Below are 18,696 nucleotides of genomic sequence, written 5' to 3' on the forward strand. Positions count from 1 at the left end.
AGCTGTTTTGTTGAAGATGAACTTCAGAAACATTACAAGGACTGTGCCAAAGCGATAAAGAATAACTATAATAAGGTTCCATTATGCACCGGAGAGCCATCAATGTGTGTAGTGCTGTAACAGATGAGTTTTGATGGCTGGTTGGTAAAATAACCATCAAATCCCTTCTGGAAGCTTTTTAATCTGTTTCTCTTTGAGTCTTTCTGACACTGCAAACAATAAGAAATGCTAATCTGACAAATACATGCTAGCAGAGTGATGCAACTCTTAACAAGGCTGATTTAAGTATTTCAAATGTGGAGGCATTTCAAAGTCATTTAGAGAAGATGACTCATGACAAAGTACTTAATATATTAATATCATTTATGTAGCTCAAGTAAACATTGTCCCTTTTTAATAGGCTCATTTAATGTCCATCACCTTTAAATAGGAGCCGTCTTTTGACTTGAGGATGAGCGCTCACCCTAACAACACAGTTGCTCAATATTCCTGACCTGAGTGCACCACAGTTTGCCTCCTGCTATTTATTCAGTCGATATCTGCAGGCTCACAAACTCCAGTGAATGTGTTTGTTTTTTTTTTACTTCTGTGGCGTCAGCAGCAAAGTTCTCAGTGAGGAGCAAACACTGTTCTTTACTATTCACACATTGGCAAAAAGTGCAGACATTCTGTACTTGAATAAAAGTACGAATACTACTGTTAAAAATACTCCAGTAAAAGTTGAAGTACTTATTCAACTTTTTTACTCAAGTAAAAGTAAAAAAGTACAGGCCTCTAAACAGGAACTTGAGTACAGTCAGGAGTTAAAGTTGATTCAGCAGAGGTGGAATCCTAAAATCAGTTGTAATGGCTCAGTGTGGGGAAAAGAATCACACTCACAATAATTTCTATTGAGAGCTTCAGTAGATTTTCTTAGTGTACAGGCTGTGATCAGCTGACCTGCTGCTCTTTGTGGATGTACACAACTCAATTCAACCAGATGTCAGCAGATGTTTCATGACTTGTCCTGGCTGAAGTCCATCCTCTACGTATCTACACATCCTCTTTGTGTTGGATCAAGGACACGTCTAAAACCTGCAGGACACCGGCACCTAAGTCCTGGAGTTGCCTACCCCTGCTCTACACTGACAGTACGCCGTTTATGCTCTGTTTTCTAGATGGTATAAAGGTGGAATTCAGTGAATTCATCTGAGCATCATCAACTAAAAATCCATATGAATCTCTGCTACACTTAATGTAACCTAACTCTGACCATAACCACAGTCACTGTGCACCAGCCACACACTGTTCTTTATTTTAAATCCATCACAGTACCGCAAACTAACCTGGTTATCCTTCACTAACCTGCAGAGGATTGTTATGCAACTATTAAATAACACAGTTAGTCTGCCTTTAAATCTAAGCTCTCTTCTTCCTCCTGTCCTGTCTGTCTTATCTTTCTCCATCTCTGAGTGAAGTGTTGTGGAAGTTTTCCATTATAATAAAGCCTGCAGACAAGCGGTGAGCGGTAGCTAACAATCTTTAATCACAAACAAAGAACAGAAAACCAAGCTTGGTGGAGAGCCTGCATGATCGTGGGGCAGACGGTCAGCAGAGTCTCCCCGGAGCCTAGCATGGCTCTCAGTTAAATACCTTCTCCAGGAACAAAAGGCAGTACACAGCTGTTTCACACCTTAAGGTTCACACTCCCTTGCTACCTCCCAAAGATGTGGAAGAGACAAAAGATTCTTCCGGTGGAGTTGTCTGCTTCCCCCAACTTCCTTACCAGACCCCCACCATCTGTCTAACTGCATGAGTGTGAGAAGTGCTAAAATTCAGTAGCACCGAGGCATCATACAATAAAATAATGTGATTAATACATAAATAAAAGAAATTCTTATACAGAAGTTAGCTGTGCTGTGAAATACAGCAGCTGGAACTTTGGTTAGCAACGCATCATAAAATGTAAGGAGTAGAAAGTAAAAAGAAAAGTAAATACTAACGTAAAGTACAGATACCTGAAAAATGTACTTAAGTAGTCATGAAGTCTTTGTACTTCATTGCTTCCCACCTCTGTTGAGATCCAGTCAAATGCTCGAGTGCCTCTTCCTGAGATGTTGTTGACAAAGAAGAAAGCTTTCACCGTTGCACTCTGAAGGCTTTCATGTAACTGTCACTCAGGTGGAATTTGGGCTCTGGATAAATGAATATCACCCCAATCTGTCCCAGGTTTACTCATTGTTATTTTACAATTAAAAGCTCAATAAAACCTGTCACTCTAATGCAGGAACTCTCACTTTGGTAATATAGAGTGCATTACACTGATGAGCATCAAGCTGCTAGTTGAGCAATAAAAGCACAGATTAAACTGCACTGGGCTTGTTGGAGCTTTCAGTCACATCCTCTGCTCTCAGCTGGAGTTGAGATCATTCTTCCCCCAGTTGTTCTGCGTTTTGTATGTTGTTCCCCATCAGTTTCTAATGAAATGCCTTTGTTATTGGAAAGAAAGGCACCACCATGCACAGGTATTATGTTAATTAAATCATTTATTATGCAGATCCTTGCTGGATCTATAAAAATACACATTCTGCTTTCTTATTCATATTTTTCTTTCAGTAGTACTAGCTCACAACTTACTTAGTTTTGAGACCCTTCGGTTATCAGCCTGCCCTGCTGTGGAGGGGATGGGAGACGTCTGCTTTGTTCCCAAGTTTGATGACATCCGATGGATCAGTCAGAGCTTATTGAGTCGTAACAACTCAGAATGATGACTGCTGTGGCTCATATAGTGACCCATTCCAGAGAGCCAGGGTGGAAAAGCCTGGCGCAAACAATAAGTAAATACATTTAAAAAAAAACTTTGCTGCAAAGCTTCTTTTTGTGCCATGTTGCTAAGCTAGAATATAAGTGAAGTCTCTGGTCTCTGTCTGCACATGTGGAGTTGTATAGTACAAAACATCAGTGAGACATAATCTATTATCAGATCTAATTCTACTACAATTCTGGCACAGAGCCTTTTATTTGCTCTCATGTTGTTCTAGGTCTTGTGCATGTCTACATTTTCTCCAAGAACTCAGTCTTTCTCCCACTGTCCAGGTGTGGATGCAACATGGATGAAGCGCCTAAGGGTGTAAAATAATGGGTTGTATGAATATGGGTTAAAGGGTGAATATAGCTTGTAGTGTGTGGCGCTTTGAGTAGTCCCTAAGACTAGAAAACTGCTTTTAGTGCCAGCCTTTGCTCAGAGTTGGGCTTTGAGTAAGCAGACCCTGAGGTGAGATTGATTGGATTGTAAACTGTTTTTAGATTTACTCAAACATTGGAGAAACAAAATCAGTATGCAGTTACAGCAACAAGGGAATCGTAAGTAATCCTGTTTCTTTCTGCCTGTTTATATCAGACATTCTTAGCTTTCAGAGTAACAGAACAGCCTGATCTTCCTCTGTCAGGTGATGAAAACACAGTAACCATGTTTTCTGCACTCCAGCCGCTGTCAGTCTGTATTTAGGATTTAGGAGTTTCATGTTTTTTTTGAGCATTATTTATCAGCATGAAATCATGCTGATGTGTTTATAACTAGCACAGTATCATCATTTCATAGGTACTGGTCATGTGAATGAGTGCAGTGAGTTGAAAAAGCAAAATGATACCTGGTTTAAAAGTGGTGATGTCCTGTTCAGGGCCTCTTTGTTCAGTGAATCTGCTATTTTTAGATTTCTAACTGGTTCCCTTCCCAGCTGAACCTCTGCACTTTGCAGTTTCATCGCCAGCATTTAAAGCTCAAAGAGGAAACTTTAACTCCTGCTTCAGACTGACCACCTCATGTGTTAGGCATCTGCTGGTGATGAGAGCTTGCTCTGCAGCTGTGGCAGTTTCCAGTCAGTTTGGTGTCCAAGCCCATAAGGCGGCACATGAGGTCAGTAATGGAGGCAGGAGAATTCTTGTTTTCTTTGGCATTTAACGGATTCTGTAACCTGAATTTGTTCCCCGGGGTGAGAACATCTGTTCGAGTTCGATCTGATGGCTGAAATGACCTGAGCTGTATTCACTGTATTCGCCTCCCTGACTCCTCATCTGCTTCCTCAAAATGAAAACATTCACAGGTTTGACAGCCTGGAGGAGGATCCAGTGCATTAACAGAGCCACAAGTACAAAGGGACTGAACAGTGCTTCCACTCAGTGATCGCCAAATAGCAGCAGCACTCAAAGCTGTCCACACATGCCCGAGAACATCTGGAAGAGAAGAGCGGCTAAGATTAATCTATTTTTTTTTTTTTTTTTTTTTTTTTTTTAAATAGACTAGTTCCTGAAAAACATTTTCACTTCGCAACTTAAACAGAATCATGTGTATGTTGTATAACAGTTGTCCTGGAACAGCTAGCTCAGCAGTGTTTGTCATGTACATACAGTGTGTGAGCTCCACATATAATTATTCCTCAGCAGCAGTCATCGTGGTTTTATGTGTGTGTGTGTGTGTGTGTGTGTGTGTGTGTGTGTGTGTTGTTGTTGTTGTTGCCCTCTTCATGTTCATTTCTTTAGACTGCATCCCTTCTCCCTTTTCTCCTTTTCGGTTTCTCGTTCTGCATCATTATCTTCTCCTGACATTTTTGGGAGTTTAGCACCTCGGTCACTTCTGCTAATTTGGATGCCGACCTGGTTCTAATGAATCTGTGTGCTGTGGTTATTTAATTAGAACTTTCTCATTTCAAAGTAAAGTCTACACAACCGTTAACACTGGAAACTGATCGTGTCTCCTGTATCAGCATGAATATAGAGCATAGTTTGTGGTTGAGGTAAGAACATTTGCACAAAAGTAGTGTGTAAAATGGTGCAGATGTAGGAAATCCTTTTAATGAAGCTAGAAGGGACACTGTGAAAGCACAACCCTCTGCCAAGGCCATTCTCCTTTCTTGTAGTTTTAATGTGTAAACTGCATTTGCACCAAAGATTTAATGGCTTCTTGTTTTGCCCACGTTCCACCCCTCCATCAAGGAGATCCAGCCTTGTTAGTTTTTGTGTAATCTTGCAGACAGAAAAACAAAAGACACTGAACACATTAATTAGCCCTCTGCCTGAGCTCTCGACTTGGCAGAGAACTAATTTATCTCTTTGGATTCATTTATTCTTCTTGTTTGTTCATCGTGTCACCAAACACCTTTCAGAATCCAGCGGGGTCCTAGAGTCTGACAATCCATCCAGGAACCTGAAGTATTTATGCAGAGATAGATAGATATACAGTGGGGCAAAAAAGTATTTAGTCAGCCACCGATTGTGCAAGTTCCCCCACCTAAAATGATGACAGAGGTCAGTAATTTGCACCAGAGGTACACTTCAACTGTGAGAGACAGAATGTGAAAAAAAAATCCATGAATCCACATGGTAGGATTTGTAAAGAATTTATTCGTAAATCAGGGTGGAAAATAAGTATTTGGTCAATAACAAAAATACAACTCAATACTTTGTAACATAACCTTTGTTGGCAATAACAGAGGTCAAACGTTTACTATAGGTCTTGCACACACAGTAGCTGGTATTTTGGCCCATTCCTCCATGCAGATCTTCTCGAGAGCAGTGATGTTTTGGGGCTGTCGCCGAGCAACACGGACTTTCAACTCCCGCCACAGATTTTCTATGGGGGTGAGGTCTGGAGACTGGCTAGGCCACTCCAGGACTTTCAAATGCTTCTTACGGAGCCACTCCTTTGTTGCCCGGGCGGTGTGTTTTGGATCATTGTCATGTTGGAAGACCCAGCCTCGTTTCATCTTCAAAGTTCTCACTGATGGAAGGAGGTTTTGGCTCAAAATCTCACAATACATGGCCCCATTCATTCTGTCCTTAACACGGATCAGTCGTCCTGTCCCCTTGGCAGAAAAACAGCCCCATAGCATGATGTTTCCACCCCCATGCTTCACAGTAGGTATGGTGTTCTTGGGATGCAACTCAGTATTCTTCTTCCTCCAAACACGACGAGTTGAGTTTATACCAAAAAGTTCTACTTTGGTTTCATCTGACCACATGACATTCTCCCAATCCTCTGCTGTATCATCCATGTGCTCTCTGGCAAACTTCAGACGGGCCTGGACATGCACTGGCTTCAGCAGCGGAACACGTCTGGCACTGCGGGATTTGATTCCCTGCCGTTGTAGTGTGTTACTGATGGTGGCCTTTGTTACTGTGGTCCCAGCTCTCTGCAGGTCATTCACCAGGTCCCCCCGTGTGGTTCTGGGATCTTTGCTCACCGTTCTCATGATCATTTTGACCCCACGGGATGAGATCTTGCGTGGAGCCCCAGATCGAGGGAGATTATCAGTGGTCTTGTATGTCTTCCATTTTCTGATGATTGCTCCCACAGTTGATTTTTTCACACCAAGCTGCTTGCCTATTGTAGATTCACTCTTCCCAGTCTGGTGCAGGTCTACAATACTTTTCCTGGTGTCCTTCAAAAGCTCTTTGGTCTTGGCGATGGCGGAGTTTGGAGTCTGACTGTTTGAGGCTGTGGACAGGTGTCTTTTATACAGATGATGAGTTCAAACAGGTGCCATTCATACAGGTAACGAGTGGGGGACAGAAAAGCTTCTTACAGAAGACGTTACAGGTCTGTGAGAGCCAGAGATTTTCCTTGTTTGAGGTGACCAAATACTTATTTTCCACCCTGATTTACGAATAAATTCTTTACAAATCCTACCATGTGGATTCATGGATTTTTTTTTTCACATTCTGTCTCTCACAGTTGAAGTGTACCTCTGGTGCAAATTACTGACCTCTGTCATCATTTTAAGTGGGGGAACTTGCACAATCGGTGGCTGACTAAATACTTTTTTGCCCCACTGTAGATATATATATGTAGATATATAGATGTATAGAGAGATAGATATAGAGAGATATAGAGATAGATATACAGGGTGGGCCATTTATATGGATACACCGTAATAACATGGGAATGGTTGGTGATATTAAAGTCCTGTTTGTGGCACATTAGTATATGTGAGGGGGCAAACTGCTCAAGATGGGTGGTGACCATGGTGGCCATTTAGAAGTCGGCCATCTTGGATACAACTTTTGTTTTTTCAATAGGAAGAGGGCCATGTGACACATCAAACTTGTTGGTAATGTCACAAGAAAAACAATGGTGTGCTTGGTTTCAACGTAACTTTATTCTTTCATGAGTTATTTACAAGTTTCTCTTTGTTCACAGCCATTGACATGTCGAAGAGGTTAACATGTGAGGAGTGGATCGAAATTGTGTTGATATCTGGTGAACGCAGTAACCGGGTCACATATACTAATGTGCCACAAACAGGACTTTAATATCACCAACCATTCCCATGTTATTACGGTGTATCCATATAAATGGCCCATCCTGTGTGTGTGTGTATATATAGATAGATAGAGATATAGAGATATGATTCTGCAGTATTTCAAGGTTAGCTGTCACACTAAGAGAGATCAGTGCCATTGACCAGCGGTAACTCGTTTGTACAAAAGGTCTTGAGTTTATGCAGACTGTGGTCTTGTGTTGGCGTCTGCTCGCACAGCTCTTTGACTGCACAAAGAGGCTGGGAATTCAGCACTTGCCTTAACAGCAATCGTATCCTCCTGAGAACGGATGAAAAAAGAATCTTCCCATTGAACTCTTTTTGTGATTTCCTGCCTCTCTGGAGATAACAGAGGCCACACAAACACACCAGATATCAATGAAATTGTCTTCTATTTAGTACATCACAGACTATTACAGAGGACATAAATGAATAGTCTGCTTCTCAGGAGGATATCTATGAGTCCAATGCTGATTGGTTTTGGCAGGTAAGGGAATGACAGTGAAGTTCATTAGGAAGAGAAGGAACATTGCATGAGAAGAACAGACAATTCAATCCACTAAAGCAAAAATCTGCCTGACTGAGGGGCAGCTGTGACTCAGGTGGTAGTGCAGGTCATCTACCAATCGAATGGTTGGTGGATCTGTTGTTGGTGGGGATGCTGTCCTTGGAGTCATGGGCAGTATTTTTCTTCCTCCAAACACGGCGAGTTGAGTTGATGCCAAATAGCTCGATTTGGTCTCATCTGACCACAACACTTCACCCAGTCCTCCTCTGAACCATTGAGGTGTTCAGTGGCAATCTTCAAACGTACATGTGCTTTCTTGAGCAGAGGGACTGCAGGATTTCAGTCCTTCATGGTTTAGTGTGTTACAACTGTTTTCATGGTGACTGTGGTCTTAGCTGCCTTGAGATCATTGACAAGTTCCTCCCGAGTAGTTCTGGGTTGGTTCCACAGCGTTCTCATTATCACTGAAACTCGATGAGGTGAGCTCTTGCGTGGAGCTCCAGACCGAGGGAGATTGGCCGTTATTTTATGGTTCTTCCATTTGCGAATAATCGCACCAACTGTCGTCACCTTCTCCCCCAGCTGCTTGGCGATGGTCTTGTAGCCCATTCCAGCCTTGTGTAGGTCCACAGTCTCGTCCCTGACATCCTTGGAAAGCTCTTTGGTCCTGGCTATGGTGCAGAGTTTGGAATCTGATGGATTGATTGCTTCTATGGACAGCTGTCTTTTATACAGGTAACAAGTTGAGAAGGCTCCCACTGTCAGCTCGTTACCTGGATAAAATATACCTGGGAGCCAGAAATCTTGCTGATTGATGGGGATCAAATACTGTTCAAATAAACCGACCATTGAAATTATAGACAAAATCAGCTGAGGTTCAAATCATTTTTTCATTGACCGTACAAAGTGCATTATTTGTGACGGACTCTTTCAGAGGTGCTAATTTAACTGTTTTAGCATTGAAACTCACAACACCAGCCTCTTGCTTGCTTATATCATAGTTTTTGTTCCTGGTTGAGAAGAATGAAATCTCTGTTGCTGATAGGGAAACATAAAAGATCGGGTTAGAGACCTTCCTACCAGTTTGAAGTCCATCTTTCTCCTCTGGCTGGTTATTGCACTTTCTTCCTTGCACCACTTTGTTGTTTACTTGTTTCGCTGCTCCTCTCTCCCTTGGCAGTTTTTTTGTTCTCTACCTGTTCCCTCCTAATCACTCCACAGATAGGCTTTGATCTTTCACTCCATGAATAAAGCCACACATGCACATTTGGCTTTGTGTTTGATTTTGTGCTGTACTGGTCTTTCTGCTGTTCTGTTTCTACTCATCTTGCTGTTCTTCCCCCCCACCCCCCTCTTTTGACCTCCTTTCCACCTATTAGTGAGGTTTACCCTGTAATAAACACAGAAAAGAAGTGCAGCCATTTAAGTGGCCATCAAACAGCAAATGCATTGCAGATGTAAAGTGACTTGGTCCCATTAAAGTGACTAAACATAGTTGAATGCAAAACTTAATGAAACTCGTCAAGTTTGGATTGTTGCATTGCGGTCACCTCTGACCTCCTTGTGTCTCTCTGCTTCTCGTCACAGTGGCCTTGTATGCTATCAGTGCCGTATATTTTGCCGGCGTGATGGTGCGCTTGATGCTGACTCTGACTCCGGTGGTGTGCATGCTGTCAGCCATTGCCTTCTCCAGCGTCTTTGAACACTACCTGGGCGATGACATGAAAAGGCAGAGCCCACCTGCAGAGGACAGCAGCGACGAGGACGACAGGAAGAATGCTGGCAACCTCTATGACAAGGTCAGGGGTCATCGTGTGTTCCCTGCACAAAATATTTTTTACAGACTTTGCAGTCATTGTTTTGTTTAAAGGTACTACGCAGGAATAAAATGGCATTCCATCAATGGGTGGACATGATTGTAGTGTCACATGTCAGCCAGCACCACAGAGTCAAATATATTATAATCCACCATGCAGCATAGGTTTAGTTATCTAATCTGTCTGTGTCAATGTGATCATGACTGCAGTTCACTGCAACATCTGGAGTCATTTATAACAACAAGTCTTAAAAATTATGCAGAGAAACTTTAACACTTGCAGCTTCACAGCTTCATCGCCTGTAAGTTTTGTCGGGTGGAAACGGTTCTGTAAACTCTATATTTAATAGCAGACAACACATCTGACTACTAACTAGCTGTTGCACATAGTGAAAGCTTTTAAAGAAATGAATTTTTTTTTCAGGAATTTGTTCAAATCAAACTAGTGAAAAGGAAAATGAATGCTAACGCTGGGTGTGGAAATAAGCCGCTAAAATCCAAGGCTGCCATGAGCTGCGCTACACTCTGAAGTGGCTAAAAGTAGTGGTTCAAGTTTTTAATCAAATGCACAGCTTGATTTTTAACCTCTGTTGGAGTCATTGTGCTAAGATTAAATATATTTTTTAAACGTGAACTAAATGCTTCAGAGTGGGATGAACAGTGGTGTAGTAGAAACAAGGATTATTTTGGATTGTGTATCATGCAGAGAATCAAACTAAAGAGCTAGAAATGATCATGAGTCTCTTTTAATTGTTGTGTGACCTTGCTCGTTTTAGAGTTCAAAGCTTGAGTCAGATATGAGGCATGAAAATAGGAGCAGAATAAATCACCGTTTAAAAAACCCCCAAAACAAGTTCTGTCCTAGTCCCTGTGTGTGCACCACTTGCTGGATGGATCAGAGGGTAAAAGTTTACGGGAAACATTTATCATAAAACGTTTGAAGTGACAACACTGCAGTTTGTAGCTGTTACGCTCCTCCTCCCCCTTTAACCTTTCAGGAGAAACAAACAGAACTCACGTCCAATGTTTTCCTCATCCTTCTGCTGCTTTTCCTCCAAATCGATACGTGGGGAATAATGCACCACAGGTCTGCTGAAGGTTGCTGTTAAATGTCACACTATAAAAGCGCAACAACAGTTAATTGTCTGCCTGAGAATTCTCTGCGAGGACTATTAAATAACCCTCTAGTACATTAGCAGCTTGTTTGGACAGCGGACATGTCCTGATGGAGTTTCAGTAACCTTTACCTCGGCTTCTCCCCGGCAGGCTGGGAAGGTACGCAAACACGTGTCAGAGCAAGAGAAGGCGGAGGAGGGCCTCGGCCCCAACATCAAGTCCATAGTCACCATGCTGATGCTGATGCTGCTCATGATGTTTGCCGTCCACTGTACCTGGGTCACCAGCAACGCCTACTCCAGCCCCAGTGTGGTGCTGGCATCGTACAACCACGATGGGTAAGGACTCTGGTTTAGCAGGACCTCTGTGATTGGAGGAACTATTCTGTGTTTGAGCTGTTTACAACAGAGCTGAGAGTATCCTTGTACAGTTGGCCCCTCTATAAAGGGTCAGTCCACTGAAATTACATATTTTTTCCCCTCCATGCTGTAACTGTGCATTTAGAGATCTGCCCCTGACATTTCTACCCTCACTCTAATGTACGAGCACGGTGTGCACCTCTTACAGCAGTGACATTTAAAAATCCAACAGCAGCTTCTCTACACAGACCACGCTGTCATCATGTTTTCAGTGAGGTTACTCTCTATTTTGTGTCTTTCAGTTCTGTGGGCTTAAGTGGATTACAACATTTGGCTCCACATGATGCTACCTACCAGATGTGCTGTGTTTTTTTTTTTTTGTTTTTTTTTTAAAGTTCTGTTTGCTGAAACTGTTCACTTCATGCTTTAAATGAATAGAGGCGGTCTTAATCCGTACCAAAGCTCCTTGCTCAGTGGCTCCATGCTGCCACTCCTCTCTGCAGATATCAGAAAACACTGTAGCAGAGTGCTGCACACTCGGTGGAACAGACTGCCGTCAAACGGAAACTGTCAGGCACATTCTGGTTCCTGAGGCAAAGATTTTAAAGAGGGACCCATCCAGCGTGTACTTATTTCCTGTCAGAGTAGATGCTGTTACAGTGATGGACGCTCATTATTATTTTAGAGTTCTTACCTTAAAATATAAAGTGCCTTGAGGCAACTGTTGTCAATAAAATTTAATTGAATTCATATTAAACATGGCCAAGGTTTCAAATAATTATGGCTGGTGTATATACCAGTAACCTCTGTGAGCCGAAAGCTCAGGCTACTCTAATAACCACTGAGTTTGTTTTCTACATGTGGTCCTGCATCATGTCCCTAACATGTTTATCTTGAGTCCATGGCTCTGAGTGTGAGCATGTACCTGCTGTTTTCAAGGGGCAGCCAATCAAAGAGTTCTTAAAGGGAAAGAAGCTAAAAGCACTAGTATCAGACAGAGGATTAATGGGCCACACCAAGCCCTGCATATGATCAATAAGCATTATTCTCAATTACGGATCAGGCGAAGCTAATTTAATTAAGTTATAAAATAAATGTAATCAGCTGGAAACGCGTATGCTTAGGCCCAACATCACAGGAGTATTAACACAACTGTCCCCAACAGCTCTCGCAACATCCTGGACGATTTCAGGGAGGCCTACTATTGGCTGAGGCAGAACACGGACGAGCACGCCAGAGTGATGTCGTGGTGGGACTACGGCTACCAGATAGCAGGCATGGCCAACAGGACCACGCTGGTTGACAACAACACATGGAACAACAGTCATATAGCACTGGTGAGAGCTGATCTGCCCGTTCCCCTTTATCTCCTGTCCCAGGTTTGGAAAAGCTGGTTTGAGTTTACCCTTTTAAGTCTGAGCCATGAAATGATTGCCAGGAAATTCTAATCCGGGTTGAAGGGTCATTCCCAGAGTTTACACTTCTGCTTGGTCGTGTGTTTGTAGAGGAGTGTTGTCAGAAATGCGTTCACTGCCTTGTCTTGTTTTACTCGTGTATTTCCGACTGCTTTTCTCTTACCCTTCTTTTTCTGATGGTTGCTTAGTTACACAACTTCAGGTCGATGTTTGTCAGCCCTCGTGTAGCGCCCTGAGTATTGATGTGTTGTCTTGGTGTATGACACCACCAAGTGGACACAACTGCATTAGTTCACTGCACTGCAAAACCCTAAGAGAGCTTAATACTGTACATGTGAAAGAGGCACTCCATAGATTCAGTGCTGCACCGCTACAAAGACGCACTGAGAACGGAGATTTAAATCAAAGCAGCAAAACCTGACTTACTCCTCGAGTCAGTTACCTAAAACCTAAGTCGCCTAACAGTTTCTCTAACTGGAAATGGGTTAGTTATAAGTTCTTTCTTATCAGTAAGTTCAAACCATTTAAATAGCTGACTTTGTGGATTGCATCCATGTGTTCCAGAGCACAGACACACAACTATTATTTTTTTTAATAATAAAAACAGACAAATGATCTGTATTACAAGATAAACAAGTACGAGTATGAAGCTATACAGCATGGGCGTTTGATGCCCAGAGCGAGCTCTGCTGTGAAAAACAAGGAACAACAACAATATCTTTTCCTCAACAACAGCCCATGAGGGACCTGTAGTGCATGAAGCTTTTATCACTTGCTTATTCGTTATTCAGTAAGAGCAGTTAAGGTTTCACAGCCCTGCTGTCTACTGACCAAAATCCAGAGTATTTCCACTCGAGGTCACTCTGGGTTGTGAACTCTGCTATCATTTCCACACAACTGCTGGGTTGTTGCTGAATAATTCCAGAGCCTAAACCAACCACCAGAAGAAAAGACAAATTATTTTAGGTTTAAAATGTTTGGTTTGTTTCCCTTTTGTATTTTACATAAGCTGCAAACATTAAGTTACAGTGGGGGAACTGATGATTTGACCCCCTGGTGAATTTGCAGGTTTGCTCACAAATAAATGATTTTTATGGAGAGAGACAGAATATTAGCCAGAAATCTTGAAAAGAAAAACATGAAATAAATGTTATAAATTGATTTGCATCTCATTGAGTGAAATCTGGGTTTTGATTCTCTACAACACGTGATATGTGTATCATGCTGAAATCAGGAGTTGGTTTCTTCCATTCCAACCTCTCCTCCACCGTCGTAAGAGCAAAGAGCTATCAAAGGAGGTCAGGAATAAGATTGTAGACCTGCAGGAGTCTAGAGTGAGCTACAATACCATCAACAAGAAGCTTTATGAGCAGGTGACTGTTGGTGCAGTTATTCAGAAATGGAAGAAATATTACATGAGCATCAATCGTCCTCGGTCTGGAGCTTTGTTCAAGATCTTGCCTCATGGGGTGAGGATGATCATGAGAAATGCGGTGAATCAGATCAAAACTACACAGGAGGAGCTTGTTAATGATACGAAGGCAGATGGGACCATAGTCAGTAAGAACAACACTGGTAACACACAACATAATGGAATGAAACCCTGCAGCGCTCGCAGGGCCCCCCTGCTCATGAAGGCACACGCACAGGCCCATCTTAAGTTTGCCAGTGAACATGTGAGTGATTCAGAGAAGGCTCGGGAGAAAGTGCTGTGGGAACAGGAAACATCAACTCGACCCATCGTGTTTGGAGGAATGGAAATGCTGAGTATGTCCCAAAAAGCACCATCTCCACAGTAAAGCATGGAGGTGGAAACATTATGCTTTGGAACTGTTTTTTTTTTTTTTTTTTTTTTTTTGAGAACCTCAAAAAAACCAGTTCCTTTTCAGTTCCTCCTTTCCTCAGCCAGAACATAGTCGAGTCTTCAAGCATGACAATGACCCAAAATATGGCGTCAAGGCAGCAAAGGAGTGGTTAAAGAAGCAGCACATTTAGTGGCCTAGCCGGTCTTTAAACCTTAGTCTTATTTGTGGAGGAGGCTGAAGCTTCGAGTTTCCAAGCAGCAACCAAGAAACCTAAAATGAAGGAGTGGAACAAAATCCCTCCTGAGATATGTGCAAACCCACTGACCAACTACAAGAACCATTTTACTGCTGTGCTTGCCAACAAATGGTTTCTATAGGTCCGGGCGTCTTTTGGAGTTTTTCCGACTTTTCTCAGAGAATTCTGACATTAATCTCAAAGCTGTGACATTCTGAGAAAAATGAATAGTTTGCTCTCAGGGGTTGTATCTGTGCAGCTTCTATCTATCTTCCTTACCTAAACTTAAGCATGGCTGCTCTCTGTGTTGCATATGGAGTCCAGCTTGCTCCCAAAGTCCAAAGACGTGTTAGATGAGTGTAAATGGTCTGTGAGGCAGCTTAAGTGTGATATTTCTAACCTGCGGTGTGTTTGTGCCTTAACAGGTGGGCAAAGCCATGTCGTCCAATGAGACTGCAGCCTATGAAATCATGAGGTCGCTGGATGTCGACTATGTCCTGATCATCTTCGGAGGGGTGATTGGCTACTCAGGTGATGACATCAACAAGTTCCTGTGGATGGTGCGCATCGCAGAGGGGGAGCACCCCAGGGACATCAGGGTGAGGGAACCATCTCGCACTCTCTGGATACATATGAACACGTGTTCGTTCTTTTCTTTAATTTATTTTCTTTCTCCACCTTTTGTCACGGCTCACCCCAGGAAAGTGATTATTTTACCCCCCAAGGAGAGTTCAGAGTGGACAAAGCAGGCTCCCCCACCCTGCTCAACTGCCTTATGTACAAAATGTCTTACTACCGCTTTGGAGAGATGCAGGTATGTCATCGTCAAGGAGCTTTTTCTACTTCGCAGAAACTAGTCAGTGTTTCATTTAAGTTATGCTTTTGTTTCTTGTTCAGTTGGACTTCAGGACGCCCCCGGGCTTCGACCGGACACGCAATGCTGAGATCGGCAACAAGGACATCAAGCTGAAGCACCTGGAGGAGGCGTTCACTTCAGAGCACTGGCTGGTCAGGATTTATAAGGTCAAGAAGCTGGAGAACAGAGACCGGGTGGAACACAAGCTGCGCAGCACTGACAGCAACAGGCAGAAGTACACCTCTAAAAAGGTCCCCACATCCATTCCAGCTCACCGCTGTTTTGGACATTTTAGCCAAACTTACACACAAAATCATACATTTCTACTTGAACGTGTCATTTTCTTCTGTTTACAGACGGCCAAGAGGAAGCGGGGATATGTCAAGAACAAGCTGTCCCTGAAGAAGGGCAAGAAACTCACCAAGAAATCTTTATAGAAGGTCCACCACCTACAGAGGCAGACTGTGGACAGGAGGGAGGAAAACGAATCTGACACACACAGCTCAACAATATCAAGCAGTAAAAAAAAGAAGAAAAAAAAGAAAGAAAAGGAGAAAAAAATCCACCAATCGAGATTGAATAAGGAACAGCAGAGGTTCTCTGCCCCGCCCCCGCCATCATCTTGAGCATCCTCACCTGGAAGCCCAGGCTGGGAAAGCATCGCCCAGGATCCCGCTGAACCCGAGCCGACCTTTGACTTGATGCTGGGGTTGAGGAGGAAGAGAGAGAGAGAGAGAGAGAGAGGGTTTGAGTTTGAGAGCCTCCTCCACGCTGGATTTAACCTGACGAACTGTGACCTTTGACTCACTTTTCTTTTTGTACTTGAACGTGCTGGGGAGTGAGAACGGACCGAGCAAGAGAGATTAGCCGTCCCTCATCAGGGGACTCTGCTTGGGGCTGCTCTATGCATTGCATCATTTACACACATACAGAAACTCTGTCAGTACTGAAACCCAGACTGACCGATACAGTACGCTTTCATCTAACATCATCCTGCTGCGCCGACAGCACGCCTTCATTTTTAGGTTAATTCTCACTTGCTACAGTGCATTAAAATTTTTATCAGCATGCCAGATCAACACAGTTGTAAACAAAGATGGTGCAGAGGGTTAAATTACTTTTAAAAGCAAGCAAAGTCACAATTTGAGCACCACAGGCTCAGCTGTCCCAAGCTTTACGGCCACATTTCAGGCTTTCAAGGCAACTCTCTAATATACTGTCACATGTCAAACATCGGCGTCCTCTGCTCTCACTGCTGTTCGCTTCAATCACTTATTTCAAAATTTGAGGAAAGTTTCCCCCTCACCTACCAACTTTTTCTGCCATGTCTGCAGGTGTGTGTGGATGCAGCTTCATGATTTTACTTTAAGAGGCACAAAGACATGTTTCCCCCCCTTTCCCCACATTTGTGTAAGATTTTCTACTTCAGAGTACAAAATTAGCGGCGTGAGCAATTCAACGAATCACATAAGCAGAATTTAGTTAAAGGCACAGGTGGATGGCTTAAAGTTGCGAGTGTGGTGCCAAAGGTTAACTTTACTGACTCTTCTGTTGTTTCTTTTTACTTCTCTGTAGTATCACATCAAAACTTATTAATGTGATTCGGTCAGCTCTGAAGCGTGTTCCTGTTCCTCGTGTCACTGAATGTAAATATGGAGTTTTGCAGGCGGCTGACAGTCGTCATCTTTCTGGCTGTCCATACACGGAAACAGGGTGGCACAGTAACTCTCCACTAACATGCAGCCTGGTAAATAATTGCGTTGTGCTGTTGTGTGTATCCTAAAGGCTAGCCATCACACAGAGATGTCAGGTTTATGAGGTTCTCTGGATCTTGCTCCACAGTCGTCATCGGTTTCTACCAGAGGAGGTCGTCCTCATTATCAGAGCTTAATGTTTCTCCTTCAGCTGCTTCTCACTGATGTGAAATCAACATGTTACCCTGTGATTATGTTATTCAGGTTAGTGGATATTATCTCGTGTGCTCTGCTCAGTAAGATGCTGGTGCTGGCATCTGTGCTCACGAGTTAGCTCAGTGTTGGATCACATGCACAATTGTTCTCCCGCTGGCACATTTTTGTGATGACTAATTTGCCCTGTGATAAATCTGACCCCGAATCTCTAGTCCTGTTCAGACTCCAGAGGTACTGGAACCTACATTTCCCACGATGCACCGGCTCTGCTTTAAAGTGATTTGTTTACAATCTGTGTGATCAGCTGGCTGTTTACATTATCTGAAATGGTAATGCTGAGCTGCAGCCCAGCAGGTGGACACGAACATATCTGTACCCTTCAATTTTTAATCAGCTGACTGTAATTAGTAAATGAATGAATGTGGGAGGGATCAGCGCTGCAGAACGCAGAGCGGTCCGTCCCACCTTCAGGTCAGTAGAAATGTGCTTGCTTTGCTGCTGGTGCCAGTGTTGTTGTTAAGTAGCCATTTGAAAGTCTCCTCTGCTCTCAGTGAAAACAATGAAGAGAAATCAGCAGCAGCAGTAATGCACCCAGCTGTTCGTCTGCAGTACCAGCTGTCTGCATGTCAAAAGGTGTCCCCGAGGCCTCATTCCCTTTGATCCCCCGTCAAGTATCCCACCGCACTCTGTAGATATCAGGCTGAGTCTCCCTCCGCAGGTACCGGGATCAAACGCGTTCGGTGCTCGTCCTCTCCTGAATTTAGAAAACCATCATCTGAGCTGGCAGGAGCAGCAGGAGGCTCTGCGGGTTACAGCCGCTCTACACTCTGAATGTTCCTTTTAAATTGGCGCACTTCTTTCTGTAAACCAAACTTTCCCTAGATTCAAATCTGCCATGTTCATTTTCTTACAAATATAACAAGTTGACTTTTTTTTTTAATGAGGTTTTGTTAGAACACTGCTCCAAGAAGTCCGTGTGGAGAGGGACAGCACAGGCCTTAAAGTTTAATAAAAAAAAAAAAAAAAAAGGTGTTTCCAAAGCTGCATGTCAGCGGGTGTATTTATTACATGGACGATGGAGGCTGCTGCCTAACACGAGCGCAGCGTCCTATCATGTGATGCAATGATTTTATTTGATTTTTTTCCAAGTCAAAGGTTCTTCCATCAATTGTAATGATCTGGATGCAGGTGTGAGAATGAAACATGCCTTTTTGAATAAAGAGGTTGAAATAACTCATCTTTACTTTTTTTCTTTAAATGAAAAAAAATGTTAATCTTTAGATTTTTTTTGCAGGTATAAAATTCACAGGTTGTAAGCATCGATTTTATGTCCAGTTTAGACTTGACTGTTTGTTTGCTCTGCTGGAGACCAATGAAGGGA

At 43.0% G+C, this 18,696-nt stretch overlaps 1 protein-coding gene across 1 annotated transcript in view; it reads left to right on the forward strand.

Annotated features, from left to right (window-relative positions):
- Window positions 1–18,548, forward strand: part of LOC146377132 (dolichyl-diphosphooligosaccharide--protein glycosyltransferase subunit STT3B-like) — a 76,674-nt gene extending 58,126 nt beyond the window's left edge. The window contains exons 10-16 of the mRNA XM_084942753.1: window positions 9,391–9,602; window positions 10,886–11,073; window positions 12,260–12,431; window positions 14,975–15,148; window positions 15,250–15,363; window positions 15,447–15,656; window positions 15,762–18,548. Coding sequence (XP_084798879.1) covers window positions 9,391–9,602; window positions 10,886–11,073; window positions 12,260–12,431; window positions 14,975–15,148; window positions 15,250–15,363; window positions 15,447–15,656; window positions 15,762–15,842 — 1,151 coding nt within the window. The 3' untranslated portion in view covers window positions 15,843–18,548. The remainder of the gene's footprint in view (window positions 1–9,390; window positions 9,603–10,885; window positions 11,074–12,259; window positions 12,432–14,974; window positions 15,149–15,249; window positions 15,364–15,446; window positions 15,657–15,761) is intronic.
- The last annotated feature ends 148 nt before the right edge of the window (window positions 18,549–18,696 follow it).

The sequence above is a fragment of the Perissodus microlepis genome, chromosome 11, assembly GCF_051167445.1.
Source record: "Perissodus microlepis isolate ML-2025 ecotype Zambia chromosome 11, ASM5116744v1, whole genome shotgun sequence".
Classification (NCBI taxonomy): domain Eukaryota; kingdom Metazoa; phylum Chordata; class Actinopteri; order Cichliformes; family Cichlidae; genus Perissodus; species Perissodus microlepis.